At 39.9% G+C, this 25574-nt stretch overlaps 1 protein-coding gene across 1 annotated transcript in view; it reads right to left on the reverse strand.

Annotated features, from left to right (window-relative positions):
• Positions 1–25574, reverse strand: part of Nhs (NHS actin remodeling regulator) — a 52752-nt gene that overhangs the window by 12731 nt on the left and 14447 nt on the right. Inside the window, exon 4 of the mRNA XM_055615737.1 lies at positions 1042–1104. Coding sequence (XP_055471712.1) covers positions 1042–1104 — 63 coding nt within the window. The remainder of the gene's footprint in view (positions 1–1041; positions 1105–25574) is intronic.

Consider the following 25574-nt stretch of genomic DNA (forward strand, 5'->3'; position numbering starts at 1 on the left):
TCCTCACATTGGAAACTATACTATTGGCTCGGGATTGTACATATTGTCAAATGAACTGTCCTCAAGTCTCCTTAAAGAGTAGCCTCCAGAATCCTTTGTTTAAAGGAAACCGCAGTATTTACTTACCTTATCAGAGGTTTCTGCAAAGCCCCCCAACACACCCAACGGTATGTGATTTCCCCCCTTGGGAAAATTGTGTTCACCATGAACGGTTTAGTAAAATATTGCAACCTTCTTTTTCTCTTCAGCTTTTGTGCAGATTCCCAGCAAAGCGAATAGCTCAAATAAAGTTGGAGCACAAAAGACTTTGTTTCCTAGGTAACTTTCAAAAAGGGGGAAAAAAAAACAGTTTGGTGCATGCAGAGAGGGAGAGACAGAGAGGGGGAGAGGGAAAGAGGCCTGGAGGAAGGGTGGGAGAGAGGAAAGGAGGAAGAGAAGAGAAAAAGAAGAGAGGAGGGAGGGAGAGAGAGAGCGAAAGAACACAGAAAAGCTGACCATAGAGAAAGCCCGCACCACCAGAGGCCTTCTTTCGCGTCCAATCCCTTCCTTGAATAACAATGGACTTGAAAGGACTAAAGGATAGTGACCTGACTCCAGGCTCTGACCAGCAGCCAAAAGAACTTTTTTATTTAATGGTGACAGGGACACTTGGCCGCCAAAGGATCCTGTTTTCTTGTTCTTTTTCTTTCTTTCTTTCTTTTATAAATTTGTGAAGCTGAACTTTTACAGTTCTAATAAATACAGGCAAAACTGTCATTTCTTTCTCCCAAACTACAAAATCCAGGAGCAGTGAGAGAGAATGCCTATGTTTGGCAGAGCTACAAATTGCAACTCCAATGGGGGACTTTAAAGGCGTATGAAACCAGAGACAGGGTTGTCTTTAATTCAAGTTAGGAAAACACCATTCTTTAAACTGACTTAAGAGAAAAAAAAAACTGTTAGTTTAAAACGGGTTTGCAATAAAGTTAAAAGAGAGAAGAAAGGGAGAGTGTCTGAAAAGAGCAGGATAAGACTGCAAAGAAATGTTCTCAGAACCAATACCTTTCTACTCCATGGGGCCATGTGGCAACATTCAGTGGGGGAGGGCGAACGGGTGCTGTTAAACTATGAAAATGGAATGCAAAAAGAAAAAAAAATTAAAAAGCGTACACAACAGTATGCCCTAGTCAGGCCAAATCTATGATACTAACAAATATCATTCTGGGAAAACTTATTTCCTTCTGAATGATTCTATTTTGGCTACGAGAACAGACAGACTCTGGACCTATCATTCTTCAAATCCTTTCCACTTGGCTCTTTTCCCTACATGTTAGGCACAAGTCTTTAACATCTGTGGTAAGATAGGTGAATAACAGCATCTACCCTCCAGGGCTATTCTGAGGATCAAGTCAATAAATACGTGTAGGATGTTTAGAAGAATCTTGGCACTTAACATGCTCAATATGCAAGGGTCTGCTACATTTACAACTGTGGTTATTTTTACCTTTACCCTGTAACTGTGGAAATGTCCTTGAAAAATCATAACTTTCCCATCTTTTGTGTGTATCCATATGCGTATGCTTATATGTATGCTTGAATGTGTGCATGTTGTTATGTATGCATGTATGTGCATGTGCAAATCAGAAGCTAACCTCAGGTGGCACCATACCTCATGAGTTATCCATCCTGTGTGTTTGTTTGTTTGTTCTTTGTGTGTGTGTGTGTGGGGGGTCTTTACCTGGCCTAGAGCTTGCCAAATAGTCTAGGACATCTGGCCAGTGAGTTCCAGGATGCCGCCTCTTTCTGCCTCTCCAACCCTGGGACTATCAGTGTGTACCATCACACCAGGCTTTCAAATTTAGGTCCTAGTGTTTGCAAGGCAAGCACTTCCCCATTTTTTCAATCCAAGTTTGCTAATTTGGGAAAGACTAAATTATCTTCCTTCCCAAGAATGACTTTATTTTCCCATGAATTGCCTGAGAGAATGTCCAATCTGTATCACTTCCTGTAGACTGCTCACATTTGCTCAAATATCAAGCATATTTAAAGACCGTTGGTTTCATGAGTGTTTCTCCTTCACACACCCACCACATATGGGTTAATCCTGAGCTGCAACATCTTACAATACTTAAATTGAGAAAGAGACCCTGTATTGTATTTGGTATTGGATAGAACAAATTATATTCCCAATTTTGCTTGGAAAATAATTTGGTAATCAATAGTCTTTCTTCAAGATCTACTAAAAGAAATTCTTCTTGTTTTGAGAGAGAGAGAGATTCACTATACAGTCCATGTTGATCTCTAACCCACAGACTTTCAGATACTGGGATTATAGGCATGCACTACCATGTCTGGCTGAAACTCTTTAACTTCGACCAGGTGAGAATACACACAGGCTGCATACAACCAAAGATAGGTATGAATGTAGCCCAATAGAAAAATTTAAACTTACCAAAAACATTGCGATTTTTTTTTACTGTATTTTTTTTTCAGTAACTTGATTTGTATATCTGTGTAAGGGCTTTGTAGATAGCAATGCTGTTGCAATGTTAAAGGTTGGACATGCCTATGAGTCTATGTCTATGCCAGTTTTGGATTCAGTTATGCATATATTATATTACTTACCTTATAGTAAGGCTTTAATATAATACAAATCATCCTTGAAAACACACACAAACACATCATATTCACCAAGTAGATTGTGAATTCCTGCATTTAACTTCATCTTTTTAGTTTTTCAATATACCAGTTCTTCCTCCTCATATGAACGCACCAAAATCCTTGCTCACGCAAATGATACCAGAGATCTGTGTATTTTAACAATTATGAGAAAACTGAATAAAGTCAGAGACCTGTCCAAGATCTCAGTAAGGAGCAGATACCAGGAAACCCCCAGAAAGTCCTGGTTCCACAAGTGAATTGGTATGGGTGGATACTGAACCTCATTATTTTTAAACCTATCTATGTTATGAGAGTCATTGAAGATCTAATTCTAATTAAGTTTCTAAGTTTTCACTTATAAGGTTGTTCATTATTTTTTATGTAAAGCAAATATTTCCTCATGCCTAGTGTGTTTCAACTAGATCTTAACACCAATGAGTTTAAAGGAGCCTAAGGCCCCTCCACTTAAAGAAATGTATTAGGTATCACCTGAGTTCAGACTTCACTCTGGTTCTATATTGAGAGTCAGCCATAGATGTGAAAGTTTCATAGAAGAGACTGGAATATACAAAATAGAGCAAGTAAAAAGGAGTCTCAATGTGTCGAGTTGATATGAGAAAGAAAATTGCTTCAAATAAATTCAAGGCTTTGTATCTCATAAAAGACATTTTTAAAAAAAAACTATGCAATAAAAGACTATAGTTCAGAAAACATGAATGAAATTAATATTGACAAATGAACTTTCATAGTTCATCATAAATCTCTCAAGTCAGCTCTTCTGCTGTGTATTTTTTCAGGAATGAGAGATGAGGGGTAGATTTTATTTTTCATCTGTTTTCAGAGCCCACCTATATATCAAACAAATGTGAGGCAAAACCCTGCAATGACTAAGGATGGCCTTGACTGAATCCAGGCAGTGCAGACCATTCATTTAGGCCACTATAATAAAATCAAGATCTCCTTGGATTATACTCCCCAGCAGATTCATCCTCTGCTAATCAACTCCCTATCATTTAGTAGCAGCCCCACCCTACAGCATGCAAATGCTGAAGCCTTGAGTTTCAGAATGGAGAGATGGTCTCCTTTGGTCCTCCACCTGTAGATGTATAGTATCTGTGCATGTACTATTAAGTGGCTATGGTTTTATATCTGCCATGCATTATGAAGTATATAGGTCTTGTGTTTGAAACTGTCCTCTTGCCTGGGGGTTAATCAAAGTAAGCAAAATGGTGCTGATTGCTTTGGATTACTTTTTAAATGATGAACATCAAAATCACTCCATAGAATTTTTCTCTAAATTATCTAAGAAATCAGAATGTAAGCCAGTGCTACCTCAGGGCATCTCTACTTGGACCAGCATGGCACTCCTTAATAGGTACTGATGAATAATATGAGGAAAAGCTGGGCATTGACAAAATTTGTTTAAACTAAATTATTCTTTAATGGCTTTATGCAAATGTACCCCATTGCTCGTTTAAAGAAATGCTATCCATTATTTATTCATAACTGCATTACAACCGATTTAATTGTGTTTTATAAATATTTGTTTTATTATCACCTCAGTGTGCCCAATATAAAGAAAAATTCCTCTTAAAGAAATGATATCAAATTATTCCCACCTACACATCATTTTTCAGTACAGCTCTTAGTACAAAGTTAAAATTGATTCAGCATAAGGGAAAATAAGACAACACCAGCAAGATGCATGCAAAACAACAGGTAATGGAAGAATACCCATAGGGATCTCTGCTTTTGGAAATATCACATCCTGCAGAAGTGGCAGTGAGCAGCACTTGTTTCTTTAGAATAACTGTGTGGGAAGAGTGTTAGGAGACCACCATTTCATTCATTCAAGAGCATTTCTTAGATAAAGGTGAGAACCAGTTCCACTGCAAACAAACTGTCAGACTCAAAATAAAAACAGTTTATCTCTCATGTACAATGTGCTTGTTGTATAATTCTTTTCTTTTTAAGTTGTCTATATTATTGATATTTTCATAAAACATGCTGAAGAAAAATGAAAAATCTATTTCCTTCTCCTTTCTTAGGCTTTCATTTTGGCTCCTCTACCATTGATTTTGAGAGGCCTCAGACTAAATTACTACATTGTTGAATAAGGCAGAATCAATCATGTCCATCTTGTTCCTAACAATAGATTCTTCTTTGTCGATTCCCTCCCTTCTGTCTCTGTGGGCCCCACTGCATTTTCAAGTCATTTTCCCCTCTCTTCTCATAAGATTGCCTCAACCAAACCCAGAGTTATACTTAAGATCATTGCTCAGAAGAAGAAATAACAAATATTATACTCAAAAGTAGCCAAGGAAATTTCTATAGTGAACACTGAAAGGATATTTTCTAAACCCGATCTTTTTTTGTGGTGTATGTGAGAGAAAAAAGTTCATGCCTTGACTTTTGTGGCTGTGAACAGTGTTTCTCCAAAGAGCTCAAGATTTCCCCAAGTCTATCTCTTAATGCCAAAAGAAAAAGAAAAAAAGTCATTTTCCTCCATGCTTTACTTTCTGTTGGGCTTTATTTCATATGTGGATTGGGGATTATTTTGCTTCAAAACTTGCCAAAAGACATCTGTTAAAATGTGGGTATTCCAGCAGGAAATGTTTTGAAAAATTGGCTCTGGTTTGTGATCTAAGTGATACCACATGGCATTTATAGCTGTCGAATTTCCGAGCTGATTTACAACTATCATGCTTTCTTAAAACAGAGAAGTATTTACTGGAGATGAGGCATCACAGTGTATTAGAATGCAGGAATAAAATCTTGGAGTGAAGATATCCTTTCCAATGCATACCAGATTTCTAGTGAGGTGACATGGGCTTTTACTATCACCCTGCCACAGTGTTCGCTTTGTCCTTAGACCAGTCCATGCATGAATATACATACTATGGCCCAGCTCTGAGATGGAGGAGCCTCATCTGCCTCAGATTCTTCTGTGCAGGAGTGCATAGGGATTTGTTGTACTTTGATCTTTCTCTAAGGATTAAGGAAGTTTGGCAATGCCTTCCTCACATGTCACTCACTTGCTGCAGCCATGACAGAGCAGTCTTTCCCTTGAGACTATCTCAAAGTCTCCCACTTCTGGCACTGTGAACCTCTTTCCAAACATGTTTAATATCAAAACATGTTTAATGATACCATTTTTTATTCATCCTGTGCTTCTTTCTTCCAATGTCTTCAACTCCTGTACTCACCAAGCTAAATAATGACAAGTAAAATAATGAATGAGGAAGAGGTTTAGGGAACAACCTCTGATATTGCTGGCCTGAGTTCCATCTCCAACTTTCAGTTTCCTCAAAGGCGTCATCCTCATCTAGCTTGCCACCCTAAATCCCAAATGTCCAAACCCATCACTTCATACTTCCAGCCAGCTTTGAAGCCCAAATAAAACCAAACCAGCAAATACACATTTATAAAGGTGTTAAGAACTCCCCCCAAGAACAAGGACTATTTCTAACAGGAACTCAATGACTGGCTTTTTGACCTCCCCACCCCCCAAGGGAGGAGCAGTCCTGTTAGGCCACAGAGGAGGGCTTCTCAGACAGTCCTGAAGATACCTGATAAAACAGGATCGGATGAATGGGGAGGAGGTCCCCCCCCTTTCAGTGGACTTGGAAAGGGGCACGGTGGAGATGAGGGAGGGAGGGTGGGATTGGGAGGGAATGAGGGAGCAGGACACGGCTAGGATACAGAGTTAATAAAATGTAACTGATAAGAAAAAATAAAATTAAATAAAAAAAAGAACTCCCCCCCAAAAATCCAAGGGAATGTCACCGAAGATGAATTCAGAACACAATGGTTGTAATCTAGGAAGGGAGACATTTCAGAACACATGCTGACTGAGTTGTTCTTTAGCTATTTTATTCATTCATGTTTATTTAAAGTGTTAAAAATTTTATTTTTCAAACCTGGGGAACAAACATTGCCTTTTCATTTATAAATCTGCCTTTCCAAATCATACCTTTACTATTTTCCCCTGATGAACATAGTCATTACCACCTCCTCAATTCTCCTGAAGGATGTTTGGCAAAAGAAGACATACAAAATATGAACAAATGTTTACAAATGTGCTCAATATTACCATTCACTGGATATTTTTAATGTAAACCACAAGGAACTATAGAGGATCTGAACTGAAAAAGAGTGGTAAGTGACATCTAGTGATGGCAAAAATGTGCAACAACAGGAATGCTTCTAAATTAATGAGAGCTGTTTAAAGTGGTACAACCACTTTAGAATCTTTTGGTAAAATTAATAAAGTTAAAACATATGTCTATTTTTATTTCCCTGCTAGTTCTATGGAAAAAAGAAAATAAGTGTATCCACAAGAAGCCTTGAATAAAAATATTTACAGAAGTTTCATTTGCAAAAGCCAAATAACCAAATGAAACCATACAATTAGAAACAACTAACCTAAATGCCTGCCAACAATAGAATGATAAACAGATTATAGGGTATTGCATTCATAAAACCAACACCACACAATAATCTAAAATGTATACTTGGGCTGAAGATATGACTCAGCAGGTGACGGCACCTGCTTCAATTCCTGATGATTTCAGTTCAGTCCCCAGTGACCATGAGGTAGAAAGAGAGAACTGGCTTCTGCAGGTTTAGTATCCACATGCATGCTTTGGCATGTGCATCCTGTATACATGTATATGCAAAATAAGTAAAATATGACAACACACTATGGATAATTTAAAGACTGATTTTAGAAAAATGTGTGAAACAAGCTAGGCACGTATCAGTGACAGAGCATTTGTCTTGCATATGCACAAAACTCTAGGTTCAACCCTCAATGTTTCATAGAAAATAAAGATGTGAAGCAAAAGAAACCACACACACACACACACACACACACACACACACACACACACACACAGTTTTTAATTACATTCTGTTGGTATACAATTTACTCATAGTGAGAAAAGTTTGAATGTCAAGGGCAATATTGCAATTTTACCCAAAGTTTGGCTTTCTGAAATCAAGCAACTGTCCAATCATAAAACATTTTGCCTCAGATGAACTGGAATACAAATTTCTGGAGTAACAAAATATTAAAAAAAACTTTTTAAAGTTCTGGAACACTTTGTTTAATTGTGTGCTATTAATGAAATATTTTAAACACAAAAAGCTTAACAAAATCATATTTGGAAACATTTGTGGGAAAGTAGTAGTTCCACATGATTGGAATAAAGGTCTTCAGGGAGACTGGGGTAGAGGACTCTTTGTCATCTATTCACAGGAATTGCTTTGTACTGTCAAGAAGACCTCAAAACAAGACTCACTGGCCATAGCGACTGAGAGATCGGTGCCAGTTAGTTAATGGATTCATTCCTTGAGGCCAGCTCTGCCAGTGAAGGAAGCCCATGCCAAGGGTCACCCAGCTCCACCAATCCTCAAAGGTTTCTAACAGCAAATAAATGATACAAATGAGGCAAAGGCGGGCTCTGCTTTGAAGTACTAGGAAGAAAGAGTCTTTGAACTACTACCAATACCACAGCTTCTTTCACCCGAACCAGAGGGGCCACCAAGGGGAGTCAGTGGAAGAAGCCAGAACATTGCCCTTTTTGGGTTCCATTCCCATTGAAGCTTTGCACAGGTAATTCAAGGCAGGTGTGATAAAAGCTCAACAAGGTCACCCTTGGCCTCACCACAGCGAAATTTTAAAGAGCATAAGAATACTTTCTCTCACACACCTCCTGCCTTTGCTCATTCCACTCCTCTATGGATATTATCACGAGTCATAATCACTGAACCACTACCACAATTGGGGCACAGATCTGTTCTATGACCTTCACAAACTCCCCTGTGATATTACTTTAGAGTCAAAACATCCCCCTCTACTAACCCCTAGAAGCCACTAATCTGTTCTCCATTGCTATGGTTTTATCATATTGAGAATGTTTTCTGAATGAAATTGTAGTGTATGTAACCTTTGGAGACTAGGTTCTTTCACCAGAATTACACCTTTGAGATCTTTCCAAGTAGCTGTGTATATCAATAATTTAATTTTTTTATTGTTAAGGCTATTCCATTGTCTGCCTATATTTTTAATAGTGTTTTAAAAGCTATATTTTAATAGCTTTTAATATTTAAAAGCTCAGGTATGCAAGAGAATTCAACCCAAGAATATTCTGAAAAAATGATGTATACAGACAAGTAATTTTATTGACAGTGCCACAGCCAGCTAAATATTTAAAAAAAAAGAATTCCCAAACTAAATTCTGCAACAAAGCAATTTCTTTCTTTTTCACAATACTTAACGCAAACAAGGCTCACTGGTTAAAGCTTTCTTTCATCAGCTGTTGTGCTGCTGAACAAGTGATTGTATGTTTGCTCAGAATCTATTCTCCCACATTCTGCTCTGTGATGCCGAGGTTCTGCAAACATTTCCGTCTTGTTAGCTCTTCCCCATTAGTTTCTGCCAATAGTTCTACTAGGAGACCAGAAGGCCACAAGAGGAAGAAGGGACTTTTTACTCCCTTTTGTAGCATCATCCTGGCAATCATCCCTCACCGCAGGCTGACAGTTGGATTCAGCTATCTGTAGCTCTACCTACATGCCAGGCACTATGCTGATTTCTTTCAATCCATACACTATGTTAGAACAAAAAGTACAATAACAGTCACCAACAGTTACCAGCAACTTACAGTCAGGTTCCAAGATCAGTCTAATTTCTGAGAAGGTGAGTTAGATTTGAGGTGTAATAGGTATTGCTGCTTCTGAAATGTTATATTAAACTGATATCAAGCTCTTCTATTCCTGTGTATTACCTTTTTGCTATTGCGACAAAATTAATTGAGCAATGTAAAAGAAGAAAGATTTTTAAACACCTGGCTCATAGTTTCATCTTTGTGGGGTTGGTATGGCAGAGTCATGAGTAGAATGTTCAACCTATATCATGGCAGGAAGGAGAGAGAGAGAATGCGCCTTCCATAGAGAGCAGTCTCCTTTGCCCTCATTTATTCCATCTTAGCTTGGCTGCTGATAGAACACCAAAGCTCAAAGTCCTTAGTAAAGCTGGAGCCAAGAATTCAGAGTAGCGGGTGCTGCCTTACAAGCAGTAATCTATCAGGATCTCAGAAGGACTGAAAAGAGCTGGAGGATCTCTGAGAGTGGGGCACTAGGTGGCTGGACTTTACTGGTATCTCTGAGGAAGTGTGGTGAAGTTGGCTGTGGGAAATGATGATAGCTGAAACCAACTGCCAGCCCGAGATGAGGGACCTTGGCAAGAAGGGCATAACAATAATAGGCTCATGGTTTTGAACATTTAGTCCCCTTTGGTGGTGCTGTTTTGAGAGCTGGAACTTTGCTGGAGAAAGCACATCTTTGTGGGTGGGCTTTCAGTGCTCATGGGTTCACCCTACTTCCTGTTCTTTCTTTGCTTCTTTTGTGTGGATGAAAGCATGAACAATCAACTTCCCACTCCTGCCATCAATAATGCTTTCCTTGACTGCTGTTATGTCTTTTCTGTCATATTAGGGATTCTTTTTTTCTGAAGTCATATGACAAAACAAACCCTTTCTTCTTTATGTTGCTTTTGGTCATGTTACTTTATTACACCCCCAAAAGAAAGTAACTAATGAAATAATTATCATGTTCTCGAACATCCTGAACCATTCAGCTCCATATAATGGCCTTTTAAAGATACAGTTAAAGTGCCAATTAGTAAACAGTAGCCTGAATGGTTGTAGCAAGGTTCTGATGAATGTTGTATATGCTTTAAATCAATAGCCAATGTGTGGCATGGTCTCTCCCATAGCCACAGTTCTGGGAATCAAAGGGTAGAATTGGGAATGCTTTAATTCACTGTAACTCCTAGTTACCCACTAGGAACATTTTTGCTTTCTATTCCTGAGACCTTAGGTTCTGCTGGCCTAGAAGTTTTGATTCCAGAGAGGACAGTGATTTTTCCAGGAGACACAACAAAAATCCCGTTCATTAAACTGGAAACTAATACTTCCATTCCCCTGGCCACTTTGAGCTTCTGATGCCCTTAAGTTAACAAGCTAATAAAGGAATAACAGTGTTAGGAAGGAGGGGGTGACTGATCCAGACTTTCAGGGAGAATTTTGATTGCTTCTCCACAGTGTAGGTAGGAAAGATTATGTCTGCAGTGCAGGAGATTCTTTAGGGTGTTTCTTGGTGCTTACCAAGTTCTATGATTAAGGTTAAGAAGAAACTACAGTCCAATCTAGGCAGGATGACAAATGGCTCAGACATTCAGAAATGACAGTGGGGGTCAATCCTCCAGGAAAGAACCAAGGCATGCTAAGGAGTTTGCTGAAGGTAGAAGAAATACAGAATGGGCAGTAGTGGAAGGTAGCTATAAATATCAGGTAAGGCCACATGACCAGTTGTAGAAACAAGGGTTTTAACTGAAATGAGTATTTCTGTTGTGTTTTGCTAAGAGCATGTTTGTGCACATAGATACATATATTAAGAATATATTTGTGTCGAAACTCCAGGGAACATAGGCTACTTGAATTGTGAGGGAATATTTTGGAGACAGTTCAGGCCATAACTTGGTGTTCCTCTAGTCAGCTGCAAATGACCTAGACTTGCAGTATGCTCTGACCCCTTGGGTTTAACTATAATCTACCACTTGTGACAATTCTGATCACTTGTATAATAAAAGCAAGCAAGCAGAATAGGGCAAGAAAAGCCAAAGGACATCCCTTCAAGACAAAGATACAGAACAAACTAGCTCTGAAATGAGGCTGGTGGCAAAGAGACCCAAAGACATAAAACTGAAGCCAAGATGATTCTCTTACAATGTTCTGTTTCAATGAAAGAATAAAAAGTACATTAAATATCAATTTGTCTTAACTAAATTGACAAAGATTCCATTTCAAGGGGGTATGGCTAAAAATAAGCAGATAAATATGTACATGAATGTGCTCATGTCTTCAAACATCCCTCATAAAGTTACAAAAATAAAAGAAAACAGGGCTAGGGGAGTTTTTCTTTCTTCCCTCTTTTGTTAGCATATAATGTAACATCAACAGATGATATCAGTGGCTGAGTGTTGTAAATCTATATTATCATATTAAGTTATAAGATACTAAAAGATGAAGCATTCCTCCAGGGATTTTGCTATGCATTCTAAAAAGACTATAGAATACATTAGTGGTAGTATGTGGCATAGTGATGTCAGGCAGAATTATGTCTTTGTTATTGCTTTCATTTGCAGATTAAACATGATGTAAAGAGACACGATCGGATGTCAAGTTGATGAGAGGTGGACTTATGATAGCAATTAGTGCTCGTTATCTTGATGGTATCTCAAATAAACTAACACAGAAACTGTTGGTCGTTCTTGGGAGGGATTTTTTTGGTCAGACTGTTGAAAATGAGAAGACCCACCCTAACTATGGGTGGTGTCTTGTGGTGACAGTCTAGATAAAAGGACATAAGAGAAAGACACTGTTTTGGTTTTTTTTTTTTTTTCATACTTGTCTTCGCAGTTATTGGCAGGTTCATCTATTGCGTTGCTTCCACAGCTGCCATTTCTTTGCTAATATTAAAATCAGCTGCTCCAGACTTGCAACATAGACTACTGAAGACCAGCAGCTCTCGAAGAACCCTACATGCCTTCAGTGCCAGATTGGGATGGCAGAGATGTTTAGCATCATGGACTGAACAACTACCGCATTCTCTGACTCTCCAGTATGATACAGCCATTTTTGGACTACCCAGACCATATCTGCAAGCCAATCTAACAAATTTCTTTTGACTATGTATTCATTCTATCGATTCCGTTTCTCCAAATCAGTTGCTGTCCACTTGTGGATCATTTGGGGGTTATATCAGATACTTACATTATGATTCACAAAAGTAGCAAAATTACAGTTGTGAAGTAGCAATAAAGTGATTACTGGCCATGTTAACTTTCAACACTTGGTTAAGATTGTGTTTATCAGGTTTCTGAGTTAAAGTTACTGTTTCTTTGTAATAAACATTTTAATGTGCACGATAATTTTGCCACTACACAATTATCCTGCTTTTTAGTGGTTTTCACCCAACTAACTTTAATCTATTGTTGATTATTGCCTGCAAGATTTACTACCACAGTATTTGGCTAATGGTGATTTTTTTTTCAACATTACCTCTGCATTCGTTAGAATCCTTTTGTGAGAAAGAGCGTCGGTCCTCCGTATGTTCACTTATTTATCTGTTTCATTCATTCAGTAGGGGTTCTAGGGAAACGGCTTACTGGGCAAATTGTCCACTATGGAAGTACGAGCGCCCGAGTTTGTAGCCCCACAGCTCACTTTAAAAAGCCTCACATGACGGTGTTTGCCTGTAATCCCCATGTTGGGGTATAATCAGAGAAAGATTCCAGGGGAACTCACTGGCCATTAAGTTTAGCTAAATCGATTAGTGTCTCATGGAGAGAGACTTTATCTTTGGAGAAACAATTTAGGAATATATCCCAGTGTCAGTCTCTAGCCTCTGAATGTATTTGTATAGGAGAACACACACACAAACACACACACACACACACACACACACACACACACACACACAGAGGACTCATTCTGTTTATCTTATTTTATGTAATAAATCATTCCTGTCATTATTTAAGTGCTCAGAGTGTACCAGATTTGGCCAATGATTGCTCCTTCGTGATCTCTTCCATGCTTTCTTACGATTTTGTTGAGCCCTCTCATACTTTCTGATACTACAAGATAATCCAGGCTTATATTTTCTTAAACCAGTCTATGATAAACCTTTTCTTCAAGGAGCCCTTTTATTAGATATTGGTACTTTGGAGACAAGATCTAGATATGCTTAGTGCTAACAGAGTTCTTTAAATCCTAAAGGCTTCTGAGTTAAGCTAAGCAATACATATCTATATATTCATACATACATGCATACATTTATTTTCTGCCTACCTAGATGAGTGCATATGTATGCTAGTACTTCAGATTCCATCCTATACATCAGAGTTCATTCTAGACTTCCCACTTAGCTTACTTGTAGCTCCTTTCTCCATAGTAGCACACCTGGCTATCCTAATTTACAATATACCTGTTGATTTGTTCAATCTTGGTATATATTTAAATAGCTTCAAAATTGCCAACTCGTTCTTTTGTGGAAAAACTAAAGTCCCTACTTAGAGTAGAGCTGGATTTTAGAAATCAACTTGACCATGTTGCTTCTGAAACGGATGCTCTTGGAAGCGCTCTTGGGTTGGGATGGCATTCAGGGCCTCCGTGCTACTATTGAGTTAAATACTTGTGGGGAAGGAGAAAGAGGTTTGCAGACACATTGCCTCATGGTTGTGTCACCAGCCTGGATGGAGAGCAGGCTGGGACCCTTAGCTGGGAAGATGCTCTGCAAATTCTATAACTTAACCTAAACCACTTTATCAGAGTTTTTTTTTTCTAGATGAATAAGAACAGATTAATTTCTTTAGATTTGACTGGTGTATGAACTATAGATGACAGGAAAAAGAGCAAAGATGAATGGGTCAGAACCATTTAATGAGGTAATTCATAATCTCCACTTTATATTGTAACTATAAGATGTAGCTAAAGATCCCAAGATATCCCACAGTGATGTATTTCAGGTGTTATACATGTTGAGATGAGCATCTCAAAGAGCAACTGGGCATCACTGCAAACTGGACCACTCAGAAGGCTCCTTGGATAGACAGTGCTAGATCCAGAGTTTGTTAAAGTTTTGAAGAAGCTGGACCTAGGGCAGATTATGAGCATCTAATTTATTTCGTTAAGATTGTATTTTTGATTTTCGGCCTTTGGGGGCAGGGCAAGATGGCGGCACCGGGAGGACTCTCATTCTGAGGAGAAGCACAGCAGGATTGGCACAGTGACCAGCAATCAGAACTCTCGGCCATAAAACACAAGTGATTGTGTTTCACAGGTGAGAGGATACCCCACGGTGGGGGATTCAATCAGTTTTAACTCACCCGGCTAAACCGCAGAAGAGATCCCAGTTCCGCCAGGCGCTTGGTCGCCAGCCCAGAGCTACACCCCAGCCTGATCTGGTCACGGTCCCAGACTGAACTATGGGCCCACAACACCATAGACTGGATTTCCCAGTCGAGAGATAACCCCACTGAGCAAGAAACGATTGGGACCGACATCAGGTTACCCAGACATCCCCTGGAACAGACTCGGGTTCCGCGGGTGCCCCAAGAGCCAGCCGGGACCCAGAGCCAGGACCCAGGTGCCTGCACGGAGCCCTGCCTGTGCGCCTGACTCGCCGCCTCAGATAGAACTGTGGGCACCAGGGCACCAGGCACCAGAGACTGCATTTCACTGGCAGGTGCAAACCCACAGGGAGGGAAACGGCTGGTCTGATCTCAGGGCTCTCAGCCGACACCCCCACCCTGAAATGGTCTAGGGAAAATTACCCAGTTTAAGCAGCAGCCAAGGCTCCTAAGGGCCAGAAAGGCGGAGCCACAAGCGGGCATCTGTGCCTGTGGGTTCTGCTCGCCACCCCAGACAGAACAGCGGTCCCCAAAGCAAAGACTGGGTGTCTCTGGCAGGAGGAAACCCCCAGTGGAGGGGATCATCAGCTCTAACGCTCAGGACACCCAGCACCAAAACACTTCCTGGACTCACGCAGACTCTAGTGCAGGCAGGAGCGCTGTGCTCTGCCGCCATTATTGACTTCCCCTAGGGCACTGGGACAGACAGCTGCATCCTCAGACCTACAAAAGCCAGAGAGCCATTACAGCAGCCCTCAGATACTGTGACGAAGATCAACAAGTTATCTCTAGCTAGACTGTCAAAACTGTGGGAATCCCTGGTACTTCAAGAAGGCTGCACCCATAGCATCTGGACCAGAGCAGTGCCTGCAGCCGCCATCCCAGACAGGGACACACAGCTTCTGGTCCAGAGTGAGGCACCCAGCCTCCAGACTAGAGCAGAGCCCCCAGGTGCCAACGCAACCTAGGTGCACATTCTCCAGGTCCAGAGCGGAGCAATCAGCCTCTGGCCCAGAGACTTGCTGAGTGCACCTCTCAATTTCCCGGACAGAACTGTGCGCCCCAGGATAACAGACTGAGTTTCCCTGTTGGGAGAAAACCCCACAGCTAGGGAATCAGCAGGTTCTTCAAGAGGACTATACATGGAAATTTAGTGAGCAGCAGCACACTAAATTTATAACAAGAAGCCTAGCAGTGGGGCAGCTGTCTTGAGAACTTCTATGGGTAAGAGGAGATCCCCCCCTGCCTAACATAGGCCACAGCTACTACTCAGGGCTATAAACCTGAGGTGAGCAGTGGCAACTCCTGAGAAACACTGGCCATACAGTGACCATAACCAAAAAGCAGAGAAGGACTCCTTCAGGAAAAATCATCTTCCGGCCAAGGGGATACCCCCAACCTCAGGACTCCAGGAAGCACAGAAACTAACAGCCAACACCTAAATCAGCCCAATGGGTAGAGGTCAGCGTAAAGGCTCAACCAACAAAAGACAGAGCAATATGGCATCTCCAGAACCCAGCCATCCAGGGGCGAACAGCCCTGGACAATGCAGCATAATAGAAAATCAAGAAGATGACCTTACATCTATGTCAATGAAGAGGATAATAGAGAAAACAAATAAAATACGTAAAAAATTAGAGGAAGATAAAACCAAACAGATCATGGCTATCTGTAAAAAAATGGAGGAAGATAAAGACAAGCAGATTATGTCCATCCGTGAAGAAATACGGGAAGATGCAGCCAAACAGCTTGTGGCCTTCAGAGAAGAAATAATTAAATCACTGAAAGAAATAAAAGAGACAGAGTTGAAGGAACTAAAAGAAAAAGAGGAAAATACAAGCAGACAGGTGAAGGAAGTAAACAAAACAACTCAAGACCTGAAGATAGAACTAGAAAAATTAAAGAAAACACAAATGGAGGAAATAATGGAGAGGAAGAATCTAGGGAAGAAAACAGGAACTACAGAGGTAAGCATAACCAACAGAATACAAAAAATAGAAGAAAGAATCTCAGGTGTAGAAGATACAATGGAAGAAATCGATGTATCTGTCAAAGAAAATGTTAAATCCAAAAAATTCTTGACAGACAGTCCAAGAAATCCAAGACAATATGAAAAGACAAAACTTAAGAATAATAGGTACAGAGGAAAAAGAAGACTCCCTTCTCCAAGGCCCAGAAAATATTTTCAACAAAATAATTGAAGAAAATTTCCCCAAGTTAAAGGAGAAGCCAATAAGGATACATGAGGCCTACAGAACACCCAACAAATTTGACCAGAAAAGAAAATCCTCCCGCCACATAATAATCAAAACAGGAAGTATACAGAACAAAGAAAAAATACTAAAAGCTGCAAGGGAAAAAGGCCAAGTAACATATAACGGCAAACCCATTAGAATCACACCTGACTTTTCAACAGAAACTATGAAAGCCAGAAGGGCCTGGACAGATATCATGCAGACCCTAAGAGAACACAGATGTCAGCCCAGGCTACTATACTCTGCAAAACTCTCAGTCCTCATAGACAGAGAAAACAAGATATTCAACGACAAAAACAAATTTCAACAATACCTACACACAAATCCAGCATTACAGAAGACACTGGAAGGGAAAATACAACCCAAGAAAATTAGCTTCTGTCAAGAAAACACAGGAAATAATTAACCTTACTACATTAAAACAAAAAGCAACCAAGCACACAACCTTATGAACACAGCCAACATCAAAATCAAAGGATCTAACAGCCACTGGTCATTAATCTCTCTCAACATCAATGGACTCAACTCTCCAGTAAAAAGACACAGATTAACAGAATGGATACGTAAACAAAACCCAGCAATCTATTGCATACAAGAAACACATCTAAGGCACAAAGATAGACATTACCTGAGGGTAAAAGGTTGGAAGACGACTTTCCAAGCAAATGGACCCAAGAAACAAGCAGGAGTAGCCATTCTAATATCTGATAAAATAGACTTTCAAATAAAATTAATAAAAAGAGATGAGGAAGGACACTTCATACTCATCAAGGGAAAATTCCACCAGGAAGACATCACAATCCTGAACATCTATGCCCCAAATACAAGAGCACCCACATTTGTAAAAGAAACAATGATAAAATTTAAACCACATATACATCCCCACACATTAATAGTGGGAGACTTCAACACCCCACTCTCAACAAAGGACAGGTCAACAAAACAGAAATTAAACAAAGAAACAATATCTCTGACAGAGGTCATGAATCAAATGGACCTCACAGATATTTACAGAACTTTACACCCAAACACAAAAGAATTTACCTTCTTCTCAGCACCTCATGGAACCTTTTCCAAAATAGAACATATACTTGGTCACAAAGCAAGCCTCAACAGATACAAGAAGACTGAAATAATCCCTTGTATCCTGTCTGATCACCATGGAATAAAGCTGGACTTCAACAACAACAGAAATAGCAAAAAGCCTACACACACATGGAAACTAAACAACTTGTTACTAAATGACAGCTGGGTCAGGGAAGAAATAAAGAAAGAAATTAAAGCCTTTCTAGAACTCAATGAAAATGAAGACACAACATACCCAAACTTGTGGGACACAATGAAAGCAGTGCTAAGAGGAAAGTTCATAGCACTAAGTGCCTTCAAGAAGAAATTCGAGACAGCTCATTCAAGCAACTTAATGGCCCACTTAAAAACCCTAGAAAAAGAAGAAGCAGACACACCAAAAAGGAGTAGACAGCTGGAAATAATCAAACTCAGGGCTGAAATCAATCAATTAGAAACAAATAAAACAATTCAAAGAATCAATGAAACCAAGAGCTGGTTCTTTGAGAAAATCAACAAGATCGACAAACCCTTAGCCAAGCTAACTAAAAGGCAGAGAGACACCACCCAAATCAACAAAATCAGAAATGAAAAGGGGGATATAACTACAGACACTGAGGAAATCCAAACAATCATGAGGACTTACTTCAAAAGTCTATACTCAACAAAATTTGAAAATCTAAATTAAATGGACAATTTTCTTGATCGATTTGACTTACCAAAGCTGAATCAGGACCAGGTAAATCAATTAAGTAGTCCTATATCCCCCAAAGAAATAGAAGCAGTCATCAAAAGTCTCCCATCCAAAAAAAGCCCAGGACCAGATGGCTTCAGCGCAGAATTCTACCAGACCTTCAAAGAAGAGCTAACTCCAATTCTCTTCAAACTATTCCACAAAATAGAAACAGAAGGAACATTACCAAACTCACTCTATGAAGCCACAGTCACCTTGGTACCTAAACCTCACAAAGACTCAACAAAGAAAGAGAATTTCAGGCCAATCTCCCTTATGAACATTGATGCAAAAATACTTAACAAAATACTTGCAAACCGAATCCAAGAACACATCAAAGATATTATCCACTATGACCAAGTAGGCTTCATCCCAGGTATGCAGGGGTGGTTCAATATAAGGAAATCCATCAATGTGATCCACCATATTGACAAACTGAAAGAAAAAAACCACATGATAATCTCCCTAGATGCTGAAAAAGCATTTGACAAAATCCAACATCCATTCATGTTTAAAGTACTGGAGAGATCAGGGATACAAGGCACATATCTAAACATAGTAAAGGCAATATACAGCAAGCCTATAGCCAACATCAAACTGAACGGAGAGAAACCTGAAGCAATCCCACTAAAATCAGGGACAAGACAAGGCTGCCCACTGTCTCCATATCTCTTCAACATAGTGCTGGAAGTCCTTGCTAGAGCAATAAGACAGTCGAAGGAGATCAAGGGGATACAGATGGGAAAGGAAGAAGTCAAATTATCACTATTTGCAGATGATATGATAGTATACATGAGTGACCCCCAAAACTTTACCAGGGAACTCCTACAGCTGATAAACTCCTTCAGCAAAGTGGCCGGATACAAAATTAACTCAAAAAAATCAGTAGCACTCCTGTATACAAAAGACAAAAGGGCTGAGAAAGAAATTAGAGAAACAACACCATTCACAATAGCCACAAATGACATAAAGTACCTTGGTGTAACCCTAACCAAGCAAGTCAAAGACTTGTATGAAAAAAATTTCAAGTCTCTGAAGAAAGAATTAGAGGAAGATATGAGAAGATGGAAAGATCTCCCATGCTCATGGCTTGGCAGGATTAACATAGTAAAAATGGCCATCTTACCAAAAGCAATCTACAGATTTAATGCAATTCCCATCAAATTGCCAACACAATTCTTTACAGACCTGGAAAGAAAAATTCTAAACTTCGTATGGAATAACAAGAAACCGAGAATTGCTAAAACAATCCTCTACAATAAAAGATCTTCTGGAGGTATCTCCATCCCTGATCTCAAGCTGTACTATAGAGCAACAGTTATAAAAACTGCATGGTACTGGCATAGAAACAGAATGGTGGAACAGTGGAATCGAACAGAAGACCTAGAAATAAACCCACACACTTATGGACACCTGATTTTTGACAAAGATGCCAAAACCATACAATGGAAAAAAGACAGCATCTTCAACAAATGGTGCTGGTCCAACTGGATGTCTACATGTAGAAAAATGAAAATAGATCCATACTTATCACTCTGCACAAAACTGAAGTCCAAGTGGATCAAAGACCTCAACATAAAACCAGACACATTAAATTGGCTAGAAAAAAAAGTGGGGAATACCCTAGAACTCATTGGTACAGGAGAAAACATCCTGAACAGAACACCAACAGCACAGGCTCTAAGAGCAACAATCAATAAATGTGACCTCATGAAATTGAAAAGCTTCTGTAAAGCAACAGACACAGTCATCAAAACAAACTGACTGCCTACAGATTGGGAAAGAATCTTCACCAACCCTTTATCTGACATAGGACTCATATCCAGTATATATAAAGAAATAAAGAAGCTGAAATGCAGCAAACCAAGTAATCCACTTTAAAAAAATGGGGAACAGAGCTAAAGAGAGAATTCTCTGTAGAGGAATATCGAATGGCAGAGAAGCACTTAAAGAAATGCTCAACCTCATTAGCCATTAGGGAAATGCAAATCAAAACAACCCTGAGATTTCACCTTACACCCATCAGAATGGCCAAGATCAAAAACTCAAGGGACAACACATGCTGGAGAGGTTGTGGAGAAAGGGGAACCCTTCTCCACTGCTGGTGGGAATGTAAACTTGTACAACCACTCTGGAAATCAATCTGGCGCTTTCTCAGACAACTATGAATAGCGCTACCTCAAGATCCAGCCATACCACTCCTAGGCATATACCCAAAAGAGGCTCAAGTACACAAAGAGTACATTTGCTCAACCATGTTTGTAGCAGCTTTATTTGTAATAGCCAGAAGCTGGAAACAACCCAGATGCCCCTCAACTGAAGAATGGATGCAGAAACTGTGGTACATCTATACAATGGAATATTACTCAGCAATGAAAAATAAGGAAACCATGAAATTTGCAGGTAAATGGTGGGACTTGGAAAGGATCATCCTGAGTGAGTTGTCCCAGAAGCAAAAAGACACACACGGTATATACTCACTCATATAAACATACAACATTGAATAAACCCACTAAAATCTGTACAGCTAAACAAACTAAGCAAAAGAGAGGACCCTAACTAAAATGTTCAATCCCCATCCTGAAAGGCAAAGAGGGTGGACATCAGAAGAAAAAGAAAATAGGAAACAACCTCGGAACCTGCTACAGAGGGCCTCTGAAAGCCAGAAGAAAACAGGAAACTACCTTGGAACCTGCCACAGAGGGCCTCTGAAAGCTTCTGCAGTATAGACTGTCAAAGCAGATGCTGAGCCTGATGGCCAACTGATGGGCAGAGTGAATGGAATTTTATGTAAGAAGTGGGAAATAGTAAGAGCTGGAGGGGATGGGAACTCCACAAGCAGAGCAACAGAACAAGATAATTTGAACACAGGGAACTTCCCAGAGACTCATACTCCAAACCAAGGACTATTCATGGAGATGACCTAGAACCCCTGCACAGATGTAGCCCATGGCAGTTTAGTGTCCAAGTGGGTTGCATAGTAATGGGAAGAGGGACTGCCTCTGACATAATCTGATTGGCCTGCTCTTTGATCACCTCCCCCTGAGGGGGGAGCAGCCTTACCAGGCCACGGTAGAGGACAATGCAGCCAATTTTGATGAGAACTGATAGACTAAGATCAGAAAGGAGAGGAGAACCTCCCCTATCAGTGGACTTGGGGAGTGGCATACATGCAGAAAGGGGGAGGAGGGTGGAATTGGGAGGGGAGGAGGGAGGGGCTTATGGGGGGATACAAAATGAATAAAGTGTAATTAATAAAAAATTTTAAAAAATCAGAAAAAAAAGATTGTATTTTTATTTTTAAACTATGTGTTCATGTGTGTATGCAATTGTACATGTTAGTGTAGTACCTAGTGTGGCCAGATTAGTTATGAACAATGTATATGCTGGGTGCTGGGAAAGAAACTTGTGTCCTCCCGAAGAACAGCAAGGACCCAACTGCTGAGCCGTCTATCCAGCCCCTGTACATCTATTTTCTTGGCCAGAAGTCTGAGACCAAAATGTTTTTTAGGAATAGTATTTAAGAAACAGAACATGAGAGTTGTCTTGTCCAACCACCATTCCCCTTCTCCTCACACTATGGTGCTTTATGTTAGCTGCAGAAGTGCTTCTTGAGTTCAACAAAGCCACTTCTAGTGTGAATAGGGTACGATTGAATGATGCTCCTGGTCTTTTTTCTTCCTTCTCCATTTACTGGCTTTTCATTTACAAATGTTATCTTATCTATTCTGCTGTTGAATGCTGCATATCTATCTGGTCTGAGAAAATGAAAGAGGGACTCCGAACTTTCCTGTAGTGATTAGCACCTCCTTCAGCCTTTTCATTCACCTTTTGCTTCCTGCTTCTGTGCCATCCACTCTACCTTTCACCTTGGTCTTTTAGTCTCTCAGATTCTTATTAGTCCTTAAAAACCCCTCTGTTCTATGCGCCACCCCAAGCTATGTCTGCTATATTTCTAACTTGGCAAAATTCTTATATAGTTTAGAAGTTTTTATTTAACTTCTCCCATGAACAGATTTCTGTGATATTGTCTTTCCAGAGGCTTTTCAGAAACCAACACTTCTCTGGGAAGAGTGTGACTGTCTTTTGGCTCTCTTCCCTCTCTCTGTCGTCAAGGGACTGCTTTATGTAGATGTTGTACTTGTCAAGAGAGAGGTATAGAGCCAAATGTTCAGGTGGCTTGTCCAGGTTCCTCTGTCTTAGGCCTCTGAATCTCCATACACATATCTATATGGCACACCTTAATATTGCACTGTTGATTGATCAGGAAGGAGCCCTGTGCCTACAGTTTAGTTTGGGGGCACCATCAGCACTAGAATTGTCAGCTGTTCTGACAATTTTCTTGGAGACTTTCAAACCCTCTTGAGTTCATCGCTCTGTTGCATCATTTATGCCTCAGTGTTATGTTCATTAGAATGTTTTTCCCTTCATGCTCCTAAATGCAAAGATCGCTACTTAGGGGGTGCTTAATTTCTCCTGCTCAAGGTTTAAAGATGGTTTTCAGAGGCTTTAAGGTTTTTATACTTGACGAATGACTATGCTTCCTGTGGTCAGCTCCTAACAGAAGTTCAAAGCGTCAAATATATTGTAGCATTATTTACCTAGTTACACTGGCCTTCTTGCTCCTCATGTTGACCACTGCTAATCCCCTAGAAACATGGAGCCTGGCATTGATGCCACAACCAGAGTTGGAATGGCAGACCTTTGAACAAGCCAAAATAGCTTCTTTGACAAAGTCAGTTAAGTTTAAACCTCACTGGATAAAGCTGCTGACATCCAAAAGTCAGTCCACATAGTCTCTTCACTCATATATCTGCCTTCAGCTGTCATTCTGTGACTCACCTTTTACTTACTTATGCCCTTGCTTATGAAGGAATATATATGAACAGTTCTTAAAGGAATGGCTGAGAATATCACTGCAAAACAATAGAGAATGGGTAGCAAATGGGGAGCAGGCAGGATGATACAAGTATGAATGCATGAGAAACTCACGATAAAGTATCATTCAGATCTTATGAGCAGGTAAGGTGATTAGAAACTATGAGATAAAGGGATTGTCTGGTAGTCATGTGTTAGTAAACCGAGGCTCTTTAATGTGCATAAAGTTCCCAAGCATATGACTTTCCCTCTTTTAGCTGTCTATTAATCCATTTTAATCCCTGGCTGTGCTTGACTGTTCTGTTTCAAATTACCATTGCCTATGCATAAATAAATAAGTGTGATTGCAATGAAATGAAACCAAAGCAAAATAATTTTTCCAAAGTTATCATTCTCTCCCCCCCCCCTCCAGGGTGGGTTTGTCATTCATTTGTGAGATAGTTTGGCTGATTTGTTATTATTTGCTTTCCACATGGGATACTTTGTTGCTTTCCAATTGATATTATTTATTTATGGGTAGAGGATTCATGAAACATTTCCTGAGCTCTAAGAGGACAAGACTACAAGGTATGCAAAAAACAAAACACCACCAACAAAAACATATGCACAATGTCACTGTTCTTCAGCCTCACTGCCTTCTTCCTGTTCCTCCATTCTTATCTTCACCCATACCCCATAGGTAAACCCACCTCATTTGTTCTCATTTATCTTTCCTCCACAGCCAGTTCTGCTATGCTCATTTTGAAAACTTGTATTAGTTCCAAAGCAATTGGTATCTTGGGAGCGTGATTTGAACATAATGTAAATGTTGTATTTGCTTATGCATGATTTCAGACATGAAAAACTCTGAGTGAGTGCAGGGATTGCACCGAGCTGAAGGAGCTGTAGAAGAATGCAAAACACATTTCAGACATCCGCCAGCTACCACGTTCACCTTGTGTATTGGGAGCCTATTCACACATCATGTTACCGCCTTCCCTCTAATTTCTTATCAGCCTCCCTCTCTCCTTTCCCAGTAACTCACAAACTGCAAACCTTGTGATGCTCCTTTTCACAAGCAAACTTCAAGGCTTTTGTTTTTGAAGATGGAGTATCCGGTTACTGCAGTATTTCTGTATTTCCCAACCATTTAATATATGGTTCCTGGCCAGGCCTTGTGGGGTAGTCCTATAGTCACAACACCTCGGGAAACTGAGGCCAAAGGATTTCAAGTTCAGGACCATCTTGGGCTACAGAGCTAAGTTAAAGGCCACAATGAACAATATACCAACACTCTGTTTCAAAACAAAAAGTAAACAGGTGACTTGGGATATAGTTCAGTGATTGCCTCAGCTCACTCCCTAGTATCAACACACACACACACACACACACACACACACACACACCTACTCACATACACTATGTGGATTTCCTTTTCATATTTGTGATAGAAGTTTATGAGTGTTATGCTCTGAACTCTGTTTTATTTATATTTTTAATTGTGGATATGGCAGAGGGAGGGGTGGGTGGCATGGAGGTTTTTGAAGATTGCAAAATTGACTTTCATGCAAATGTATGGATATTTGTGTATTTCATATACCTTTCTAACATGAATTGCATAGGATACCTACTGTTTGAGGATTTGCTTGTTCTTCACTTAAGAGAATATTCTAGAATTTTTTATTGGTTCATAAAGATCTTCCTTATTCTTTTTTTAATTTTAATTTTTTTCACAATTTATTAATTATATATGCCAATTGAAGGACCCTCCCTCAGCTTCCCCATCCTACCCTCCCCCCATCTTTCCCCCTTCCCCTAATCCACTGAAAGGAGGAGTTCTCCACTATTGCCATCTGCCCATAGCTTGTTAAGTCTCATCAGGACTGCCTAGATCCTCTTTCTCTGTGGCCTGGCAAGGCCGCATCATCTTTTATATTTATATAATAGGCAAATGTGCAGATATCCTGAAGCTCATTCTATCACTCTTTAACATATATGTGTGTGTGTGTGTGTGTATGTGTGTGTGTGTGTGTGTGTGTGTGTGTGT

Source organism: Psammomys obesus, unplaced genomic scaffold, assembly GCF_907164565.1.
Source record: "Psammomys obesus unplaced genomic scaffold, mPsaObe1.curated_primary_1811, whole genome shotgun sequence".
Taxonomy (NCBI): Eukaryota; Metazoa; Chordata; class Mammalia; order Rodentia; family Muridae; genus Psammomys; species Psammomys obesus.